The sequence below is a fragment of the Dermacentor silvarum genome, chromosome 1, assembly GCF_013339745.2.
Source record: "Dermacentor silvarum isolate Dsil-2018 chromosome 1, BIME_Dsil_1.4, whole genome shotgun sequence".
NCBI lineage: Eukaryota > Metazoa > Arthropoda > Arachnida > Ixodida > Ixodidae > Dermacentor > Dermacentor silvarum.
In genome coordinates, this window is record NC_051154.1 from 52,777,307 (window position 1) to 52,789,034 (window position 11,728).

At 40.7% G+C, this 11,728-nt stretch overlaps 1 protein-coding gene across 2 annotated transcripts in view; it reads right to left on the bottom strand.

Annotated features, from left to right (window-relative positions):
- Positions 1–4,678: 4,678 nt before the first annotated feature.
- The window catches only part of LOC119463135 (protein PALS2), a 67,725-nt gene continuing 60,675 nt past the window's right edge, over positions 4,679–11,728 (bottom strand). For both annotated transcript variants that reach the window (XM_037724115.2, XM_049668079.1), the window contains exon 14: positions 4,679–8,963. In XM_037724115.2, the coding sequence (XP_037580043.1) occupies positions 8,787–8,963 (177 nt within the window). In that variant the 3' untranslated portion in view covers positions 4,679–8,786. The remainder of the gene's footprint in view (positions 8,964–11,728) is intronic.

The window sequence follows — 11,728 nt, forward strand, 5'->3', positions numbered from 1 at the left end:
AGTACCGTCACATATTGTGCGTACATAGTGCGCATATATTCAAGTGTGCGCCCATTCACTTATTCTTGACACGTTGGCGAAAGAGTGGGTGCAAGTTTCCGTGCTGATTGGGGTAGATGTGCGTAGATACTGTGCGCGAAACGCCGAAACCTATGACAAGAAGCGGCGCTACGCCCTTTATCATTATTTAACGAGCGGTACTCAATCTTGCCGACGTACCGAGGCTGAAGCCCTTTCTTTGAAGGTTGGCGATAGAACGCTGGAGGATGAGCAAATGTGTATCCACGAGGAAAGCCGTACATCTCGAAGTGCCGGGAACACGTACGGTGAGTTACAGCAGCGGTCTGCGAACTTGGCCCCACAGATTCATTACATGCCAGTCACTGTATTTGCAGCCAACTACTGCACACGTCTTCAATCCACATGATTCAAGCCAGCATGAATGGAGCACACTGCGTTAGCGAAAACTCAGTTGCATTAATTCCGACAGCTGATCGCACAGAAGCAAGGTAGAAGCGGTAATGGTTTCGTATTCGTGCGCGGTCGCTGAGGCGACGTATGGCGCACCGCTGTAAGTGCCATCTCGTTTCTCTAGAACAAACTGCTCCGCGAAAAGGGGTCAATACGTTGCCGCTAACTGCTACAAAAAACCAGAGTACGGCAAGTGCGAAAGCAGTGCGACAGCCTCCCCTCGGTGAAAGAGCAAAACACCAGCTTTCATGGCCGGCAGATGAGCATCCCAAAAGCATAAAGGAAGGAAAGAAAGCATTGCGCAACACGATTGAAGCCAAATGAGTCGGGCCAACACGTGACCGTCGCGTCAGAGCGTGCGATGTAGGTTTTAGTGACCCCGCGCTGCAACCAGCATGCAAGGTACGTGTTTCAGCCCTCCTGCTCATAGGGCATTTCTGTCCCCGATCCGTTCTCCTATGCAGAGTAGCATGTAGGCACCTACCAGACTTGTACGTAACAAATTGCAAGTAATTAATTGTAATCCATTACATTTTTTGGTAATAATGTAATTTAACGATTACTTAGTTTACTAAAGCCAAATGTTTACAAATTACCAAATCTTCTGATGCATCCGCAGTGCTGGAATCCACGTGTAAAATGTGTGTGAATTGTGGGAAGCCTGTCATGTGGTAGAGGTAGAGAGGTGATTGGGGAGCTTAAAAGAGCGGGTATGTGTGTGCATATATACCAGGTGTTTTATTTTGACGTTAACAGAATTTCTTTAATTACCTGGGTCTTTTAGGCAAAATTTACTTATTGAGCTGGAATGCTCGAAGAGGTATACATTACTTACACTAGAAATCAATACGAATGATTGAGTCCTTATCCATTTTGTAGTACTTATGTTCAATAATTAATTTTTTTAAACAAATCATGTCTTGGTACACACTCCATTCATTGTCTCTGAACTTGTAGCTAATCATAGATGGCAGAGTTTAATTGTTGTTGCCTTGTCTTATATGTTTTTTTTTTTTTTTTCGTTCTTTTGTTTCTTGCTCTTTGCATTGCGGCGATTCAGCAGTTGATATGGCAATTGCCACGTTGTACGCCTACTCTGTAGTGCGATGATCTTCGTGTAATATTTACTAGTATTTCAGGTGCGTAGTTCTTCCTATTTTCAGTTTTCATTTCAATTGTACTTTCTGTATTGATTGCATTCATCTTGCACGCTATTACATTGTGCAAATAAAACGTTTGTTACGTTGATGTTTTCTTGCCTTATTGCATAACGCTTGTTTTACGTTGATGTAACCGTAGCTTTCCATTTACCCAATGCCTTCCTGAAGGCCTGTAAGGTATTCATAAATAAATACATTTTCTTAAAATAAATAACATAAACATGCCGTAAGCAGACATGCGCATGAAATAAGACACGGATTTTTGTGTTCAGGGTAATTAACATTTCAATCATACTGTTGATGATTATGTAATTGCTGCTAAGGCGACAACTATGATATACTAATAATCAAGTAAATAATTGCATAATTTATCATTTCGTGCACAATTTCTTGCTCCATACAGCCTTGAAACTGCGGCACGCAGCAGGCAATGGCCGGCAAATGCACGCAGCAGAACACAGGGATTTTCTTTGATCCGCAATAAAACCTTTCTTAAAGCTTGCTGCGCCTTACCTGAAAGGTAAGGCGCAGCAAGTTCATAATAATTAATAATAATTAATAGTAAGGCGCAGCAAGAACTCCATAATTCATGGAGTTCTTAACACTTTCAGTAACACTTCACCTTGAATATTTGCTTTGGAACTGGCACACTTATTCCGGCGCGTTAGGTTTGATCGTTCGCTAACAAAGCCAGCACTAGATACATTGTTCAAAAGGTCGATGAAAGGGGCTATAATCGGTGGCTGTTCATACTTTCTAATCGTCTCATGACGAACTCTTGCACAGATATATCACTTCTATACATACACATGTGAATGTAGTGGGAGTACATGCGTGCACAAAAACATTTGCGCATTTGAGAATAAATAGCCATCGGCACGCACTTTGACCCTCGTACACTTTCAGCCATCATTTCCTAATCAACAAGAGATCATATAGCATCGCAAAATTCTGTTTTTCTCGCCTCATCCAAGCCGCAACAACAGTACCGGAGCTCGCGAAAGCCTCCTCGGCGCATGAAAAGCCCTCGGGTGTGAGTGCCTGGGTGCGGAGAAGGAGCCGACCACACCCAACACTGAAATTACGCTCTCTCCGTGCGAATGGGACGGCCGGAGCAAAACCTGCCCGTGCACGCAAATCTCGAAGGCCATAGTTTGCAATATTCCAATTTTAGGGAGTAAACATTTTTCGCGAATCTACCGGGTGTCTCACGTAACTTGAGCCAAACTTTAAAAATATGCAAATGCCATGTAGCTGGACAGAACCAAGATAATGTTGTTTGCCGTCGCTTGGAGATACTCAGATTATTTTTTTTATTCTGCCTATTTATATAATTAGTCCTAATTAATTAATCAACTTCTTAATTATTATAGTTAGATTAAAAGTGTCTATGAGCAGATTGTAGAGCAGCATGAGAAACTCCCGATACAGATTTCTGTTGCTCAATACGTGCTACATAAAACTGTTTTTCCGAGCGTGAAATATGCCCGCGAATACACACAAAACTGCCGCGCGACTGGCAGCTCTAGGCAGTTTGCGTGTATTTGCGGGCATCTCTCACACTCGGAAAAACACTTTTATGTAGCACGTATTGAGCAACAGAAATCTGTATAGGGAGTTTCTCATGTTGCTCTACAATCTTCTCATTAACACTTTTCGTCTAACTATAATAATTGAGAAGTTGATTAATTAATTAGGACTAATTATCCAATTAGGCAGAATGCAAAACATAATCTGAGTATTTCCAAGCAACACCAAACAACATTACCTTGGTTCTGTCCAGCTACGTAACATTCACATATGACTTGAATTCTTTAGCGGAAGACATAGACTGCATTGAGTTCTAAAGGAGCCAAAGATTGAACATGGCAAGTTTCGGGGCCAACGCAGCCTAAACACGAATGCATTGAAATCCGAGACGTCGCAGTGACGTAACGGCGTTGGGGATTTGGCGTGAAATTCAAAAACTTAAACTTTGACCCGTATTTTCTCTTCCAATTATCAACCTATTATTTCGAAATTAACGACAACAGAGTTTTCAAAGAACGATTTATCCGGCTAAACTGATTTAGTGTTCTGCTTTAGTGTCCTTTTAACATTAACAAGATGCATAAGAAGGTATATCACTACACAAAACTCTGCAAAACAAGCAAATTGCAAAACTATTACATTAAGACGTGCATTTTGGCCACTGTACTCCAAGCATCTTCATGAAAAAGAACATAAAAGCATGTGGCCTAAGCTCTATAGCAGCTGCTGCTTGCACCACCGCTAAGCAGCTGGGAAAAGCTTGACAGATGCTAGTAGTCACTACAGAGTGCTTGTAGCTGCCCTTCCAAGCTCAATCATTACTAGTGGCAGGGATATTTTGATCAAGCAGCCGTGCTTGTGGTTGGTCATTGCTGAGCATGTGGTGCTTTTTCTGGCTTCGAGTAACTGCCGTGAACCAGCTGCCAAGCCTTTCCAAGCTCCTACAGGCAGCGACAAAAGCGACCATCACAGAGGATAATTTTTTTTATGTAAACTAAAAAAATATGAAGTATAAAAATAGAAATAAATAAATATAAAATTAAGGGAGAGGATGGTGCCTTTAGTGAAACTGGTTACTCCTCTCCATAGGGAAAACAAAAAAAAAAGCACTAAAAACCACCGGAGAGTCACATATCACAAACATGGACAAAGTTCTGCATACAAGTAAAGGAATTAAGGCACAGAAGAGAGTCAAAGGACACTCGGAAAACCACAGAGCTTGGTAAATAAGTGAAAAGAACACATAAAAGCTCGAGAACCCGCACAGAGGTTGACAGTTTGCAGGTGTGAGAGCTGATGTATCTACACATAATTGCATAACAGAAGACAACCAATGGAGCCCATAATAGAGCACAGGTCACACACTCATGTGTTCCCTTTCATAAAGGTGCTCCACATACTAGCTCTCCATGCTATACTGATAATCTAGTGCACACTGAACATTGCGTTGAATCCTTCCAAGTGCTGAAATGAGCAGTGTCCAACTGAGCGTAGATAAAAAAAACATGCAAGACGCGTTTTGGCATGAATGCAACACAACTTTATTGTGCAGCTGTCAAAGGCACACCTCTGGACGGATGATGCCAGAATGGCAACCAGGTAACAGGTCTATAAAAATCTCAGTTGTAAAGACCTCAGATATACAAGACATGTGAACTAACAAATGAAAATTCGAGCACAAATGTAAAAAGAGAATGGCTGTATAGTGCCTTGAAAGCGTACTTCCAGTCTGTTTCATCTGCAATGCAACAGCATCTTCAAGCATTGTGAGATCTGTTTCTAATGCAGTGGCTCCAAATTGCAGTCATAATTCTGTTGATGTTATTAAGGTATGACTAAACAATAAAATGTATGTGTATTAAAGAACTATATTCCACTCTTGAGACATGTTTTGCCACATCCCAGTAATACAGCAGGGAAACAGTTCAGGGCAATAAAAAATAAGGCACAATGTACCTAAACCACAACCAAAAGTGCCTGGTTGCTATTCATGAAGTAGCTACCTGGCACTAAGAGTCACAGATACAGTAACACAACTATGTGCCATGACGTTTCTACAGCTTCATGAACTAAAGGTGAATGGTATCTAATCAACCCAGAAGCCCGCTTTTCATCAGTGTTAAGCTAAAGTATTTAGCTACAATAGGCTTCTATAGCATGTAATGAAACATTTTTATTTGCACGTAATTATGTGACAACAGCAGGAAGTCAACCTGCAACAATTCTTTTACCTAGAATTCTCAACTGGGAAACTCTGCAACAAATGCAAGTGGCACAGAATTTGAACAATATTTGACCAATTAATACCAAATGTTTCTTCTATACATATGCAAGCTTTCCACAAGTGCCACTTCTAAATCCAGGTGCAGAAAATAAATCCTCAATTGAACACTAAATAAAGGCAACCAAATTAATTCAATCATACAAAGTCCTCTTACATACATCACATTACTCAATTTTTTCCCCAGAATATAGTTCATCTGAATGAGTGCATGGAACACTTGTAGCAAAAGAATATCTACACAAGGTATAAAAAAAAACATGCTTCATTCTTGAAATGAAAGCCCCTCAAAAGTACATCAAGGTTCTCTAAAAAAATAGACTGCACTTGGTCATCATACAAATTTACATCAGAATTCTGCATGGCACGTAATCAGTAGCAGATGATGATGTAAAATGTGTTGCACCTCTACACAAAAATTCATTTCAATTACATGTGTCAGTAAACGCAGTCTTACCACAAGATACATTTTACAGGGCAAGACAATATTTTCAACTATTACAAGCTCAAGTGTTCAATGCTTCAGCTTACAGAACGTCATATATAAGAATATCCACAACTACGTGTTGAAATTCACAGGTTTCTAGATAAAGTAAGATTACTACTCTCGCAAAAAATATGATTATGCTAGAAGCATATTACTCTTGGTTATTACTACTTCCTCTGTTATGATTCATCTGAATACCTGAGCACTCGTCAAATGACAAAGTGTTGCTGTTGCACCTTGTTATCACCGTGGTATCAAAATGTGCATTTAATCTATGAATACAAAAATACAGCTACAATCACACATAGCCAAAACCTAGAATGCATTTGATCTTTGCTCACAGGCAGCACCCAGTGTGAAATTCTGCAGAATGCATTTCATAAAACTACACACATATAATGACCATGTGAGCACCAATGATCACTCGCACTACCTTACCGTATCATTCCAGCCACAAAAAGAAAAAAAAATGAAAAAAGCAGGGCTGCTCACAGGTACTCTACTGTATTAAGTATATTCATCATACCTGCAACACTTTCTCATTCTTGTGCCACCATATGCCTTGCTCCAGGGAGCACCAATCTACTGAGCACTGCAAGCAAGCATGCCACACTAAATTGCAGCACCATTGCCCGAAGTTACCTAGAAACATCTAAAATAGGGTGCACATCATTTGTTTAAGCCAGACTTCTAACATTGCCCATGCAAACTGGCAGGCTTAGCAACAGATGTGCAGATTAATTTTTTTTTTGTCATCACTAATGCAAGGCATCAATAATAATTACAAAAACTGTTGTGTCACAAGCAAAGAGCTACGAATTTCACCTAACTGTAACACTTAAATTACAACAAAGCAAAATATGTATCAACTGAAACCATGTGTGCTTAATATCCTGGAGTTTCGAGTGCCAATTAAAGCAATGATCCGATTATGAGCCACGTCGCAGTGGGGGATTTCATATTAATTTTGACCACCTGGGGCTCTTTAATGTGCACCCAACGCACTGTACATGAGCACTTTTTGCATTCCACTCTTATCAGAATGTGATCGCCACGGCTAGGATTGAAACCGGAAATCATGTGTGCTTTAAAGGCATATAATTATAAGAAATGTTGACAACAATTAAACTCCTGTTTTATTGTCTTACTGCAGCATTCAATATTACATATTAATAACATGACAGAAGTATCAATGACAGAAATGGCTTGTGGTTTCACTGGTAAGCCACTGGTAAACAAAAGAGCAACAGTCAAACATTAGTGTGCTCCACGTGGAACTGGATGCAGATGATATGCTGTATGGTGAGTGATGTGTGTGTAATGTTTCAGGTGGCATCACCGGTTATAAAAAAGTGGCAAGACGCATGTGTTCACTCAACACATGCGCACACAAGCACACTCACAAACACACAAAAAAGGACACTTCACCCTTTGCATAAGGGGAACTATGCACATACTGTAATAGTAAGCAAGGAGCAAAATCAACAAACAGCTTTAAAATGGAATGCACAACACAAAGGACTGCATCTGATGTAAAACAACACTGCTCAGGCAGCTATCTCTGAGATTCCTCATTTGGCCAACAAAATGTTGTCTAGTTAAATGCCTAGATGCAGTATTTAAGAGCTGCTCTGGTACTTGCCACAGCCATCACAGCTATTAAAATGCCAAATATTAGGCAAATGGACGGAGTTAGCATGGCTCTGGCAAGCACTGTGCAACATACGTTTTCAGGTTTCAAAACACAAGTGACATGAGAAAGAGCCGTGTCACACAGTAAAAAAATAATGAGATTCATCCGTATTGAATTATGGCATGTGCTAAGCATGCAAACAGAGCTAAGCACAACACAAAAAGTAGAACACAACCTGAATGCCTTTTTTATGTACGTATAGCTACCATAAGAGAGGGGACCCAAAAGTAATGAGAATTGTTTCACTGAGGCAAAAGGAGATTTAATACCAATCTGCGCCACTGGTACACATATTCCACTATTAACTCCATTGGTTGGCCAAGCAGCGTTCTTGTGTAAAGTTTCACATGCTCACTGCATTTCTTTCTTTTGAGCCTCTGTCGCTGTCTGCATCAGTTTTGTGATAGTGGATGTAAAAGAGCAACAGGTGTGCCTCAAGTTCCGTTCCCATTTGTGAAATTCTTTTTTTATATCAAAGGGCTTGTGGTCTTTAAATTTGTACCACAAGGTCAGACAGCCAATCAGCATTCTTACACTGAAATGCTCAAGCAGTTATGTGATGTAGTTCAAAGAAAACACCTCAATCTGTGGAACACAGGCAAGTGGCTTGTGCCCCATGACAACACTCCCGCCTGTATAGCACTGAATGTGCAACACTTTCTAACAAAAATGAGATGACAATGCAGCCTCATTCTCCCTATACTCGTCGTAATTTACCTTTTGCGACTCATCTCCAAAAGTGAAACTAATTCAACAAAAGTGTTTTCAAGATGTGGAGAAGGTAAAGAAGAAAACAATGAAAGCACTGGGGGGCATCGGTTTGCAGGAGTTGCTGTGCAATTTTGAACAATAGATAAAGCAGTGGGAAAAATCCATTGCACCTCAAAGGGAGTGTTTGAAGGTGATTAATCTTTGGGAGTGTTAGAAGCACTATGCTAATTAAGCAAAAGTAATTCTTGGTACTTTGGGTCCTCCCTCGTATGACTGCTGAATTAGACATACTGGGTATCAGCATCAACTCATTATCTTAAAGAATGGCTTTTAAAATCTTAAAAGACTTTCAGATGTTTAATTTCTTACTGTTGACACAGTTCATTTGCATGGGCCGACTAAAACCAGGTCACTTTAAAACTTTCAACTGCATAAAACTAGCAAAAGGAAATCTCAGTAAACCCATGAAATGGGAACCCACTGAGGATCTGTTGATAATGAATCAATCACATCCTTGAGCTGTTCAAAGGTCTTCTCAAAGTTGTTGTTCACAAGCACTGTGTCAAAATATCGCTCATACGCTCTTTGAAGTTGGGCACTTTCCTCAATGGTCCTCTTGAGATCTTCATCCTGCGAAAAAAAAAGTATAAAGTAGGCTGAGGTCCACAAAACATGCAAATATATGGGTGACAGCTTGTAACTGAGAGTCGAGTCAGAATAGACAAGTTGCCTCCGATCGACTGCATTGACTGATCGTCGTGGTAACAGCAAGCATCATTACCAATAACATAAACAAGTAACCAAATAAATGCAGTTTAATCAAGATCATACCTGAGCCCACTCATCTCTGAGGCCAGGGCTCAGCCAACTATGACATCAGAATAGTATTCATACCTAGACGTACTAACTACTAATAGCATCTAATGCCTGTGAAGCAATGAAGCATGCAGCACATGCACTGAGTGCAGGATAGGGATGATTTAAGAATTCAGGGGCCTTGTAATGCAGGGCTTGGTGCGTGAACAACATGCTAGTGTCGATGATGGTTTCAGCATTCAGTTTCGCTGCACTGCACTGCTTGCACTGTGTGCAGTGGTGTAGCCAGGAATTCTTTTTTGGAGGGGAGGGGGCTTGCTCTTGACCGGGGGAGGGGGGGCAGGTGGGTGTTGCACATCGTTTTATTGCAGCTATCCTGGTACACAAAAATTTCAAGAAGGGGGTGGGCGGGAACATGCTCGTTGTGCCTCCCCACTCTGGCTACGCTCCTGACTGTGTGTGTATGCACTCCCAGTCAAAAAAAAAACAATTGACTCCAATTAGCTTTTCTAATAGGAATCAACTGGGACCAATAGGAACCAATTGTAAAATCCTTACTTCCAACCGGTTATGATTGGGTCAGAGGAGAAACCAATTGGAGTTGCCAATTGAAATGAACTGGACCCAATTGGAACCGATTGGAAAATTCCTAGTTCCAACTGGTTACGATTGAGTCAAAATGAAACCAATTAAGCCAGATTGGACATGCCAATTGGAATCAACTGGGCCCATTGGGAAATCCTTACCTACAATTGGTTACGATTGAGTAAGGGATGCAACCAATTGAGTCCAATTGGACTTGCCAGTTTGAATCAGCTCGGCCCACCTTACATTCCCAACTGAGTCTAATTGGACTACCAATAGGAATAAACTAGCTAGAACGTAAATAACTGGGAAATCATACTTTCAGTTTATGAACCCATTCAAGGAAACTGGAATGAGTTATAGTTATATATGAATGCAGTACTAAGGCTATAGCAAACCTGTTTCTGACAGCTAGAATCCTATTTAGGTTTGCTTTGTGGGGCATATACAGGGTGTTTCAGCGAACACTTTCAAAAATTCTTAAAGGTTGCCTGTGGCAGATGGCACAATTCTAGTTCATGAGCTGATCTACTCAAAGAGGCGGACATTACTTGCACACGAAATTGAAATAATTAGCAAAAAATCACTAATTAAGTTTTTAACTGATTACCTGATGGCCCATATTGCAATTTACAATTTGTAGCCATGGAGTTCACAAGGCGAATCCACTTGGAATTAATTCTCAGGATGACACCAGTTTCGAGATACTAATTCCAGAACTATGCGGAGAAATGCATTGGCGTTCCAGTTAGTTTCTTAACAAAATGTCGCTTTATGCATTGAAGCACAAAATTAACTAGAACGCCAATGCATTTCTCCGCAAAGTTCGAGAATTAATATCTCGAAACATGTGTCATCCCGAGAATTCGTTCCAAGTGGATCCGCCTTGCGAACTCCATGGCTACAATTTGTAAATTGCAATATGGGCCATCAGGTAATTAGTTCAAAAACTTAATTAGTGAATTTTTGTTGATTAGTCGATTATGCATTTCATTTTTTGTGCAAGTAATGTCCGCCTCTTCGAGTAGACCAGCTCATTAACTAGAATAGGGCTATCTGCCACAGGCAACCTTAAATAAATTTTGAAAGTGTTCGCTGAAACACCCTGTATGTGTATTGGTATTGCCCAATGGTGCAATTGGTCATTCCAACGAATTGGTTTCAAACCAATTGGCACCCATTGGGTGCAATTGGTCACTCCAACAAAAATCAATTGGTCACATTCCAGTTGGTTCAACAGGTCCAGTTATGAACTAATTTAGGAATGGAAATTTTCCAATTGGTAACAATTGGAAATTTCCCAATTGGAGTCAATTGCTTTTTTTTTTTTGACAGGGCTGCACTGCTGCATTGCTTTGCACACACTGCATTCAGGCAATGGCAAACATCCCAAGCTGTACATGTGATGCAACTTCACTGTGCTATGAAATCTACTATGGTGCCAGGTTTTTGACATGAAACGTCTTGCATTTCTGTCAGCATAGGAGGTCGCTTACTAAAGCCACATGTAACAAAAATATATCAGTTACATCTTTGCAACCGTACCTACCCATGCGCTTTACTTTGGTATTGTTGTCTAGAGGAAAGACGCCATTACTCGATCAAGCATGTGTCGTGTGCACAAATGGCACCGCTGTCGCACCACGCATGACGTAATCATAGCTAAATGTAGGCTCGCATGCAGCATTCAGACAGGTATATCTCGGCAGTATTTTTGTTGTTCTGAACAGGAGTTGTCTGTTTTGAGAAAGCTCACTCTAGCATACTGGCATACTAGGTATAATCCATCGAACTCAAACTGGTGCTCATCAGGAGTATTACGGTGTAGAAGTGTGCAATTTGTTGCAGAAATTTCACACTTTCTCGGCTATGGCACCCTTGCATTTGACACGTAGGATCCAGAAATGACTTGAAGAGACTCTGGCAACAAGAAACAGGAATACCCAACCCCTTTGACCACGGTGGAATGTGTCCACCTGGCGGGGAACAAGTGC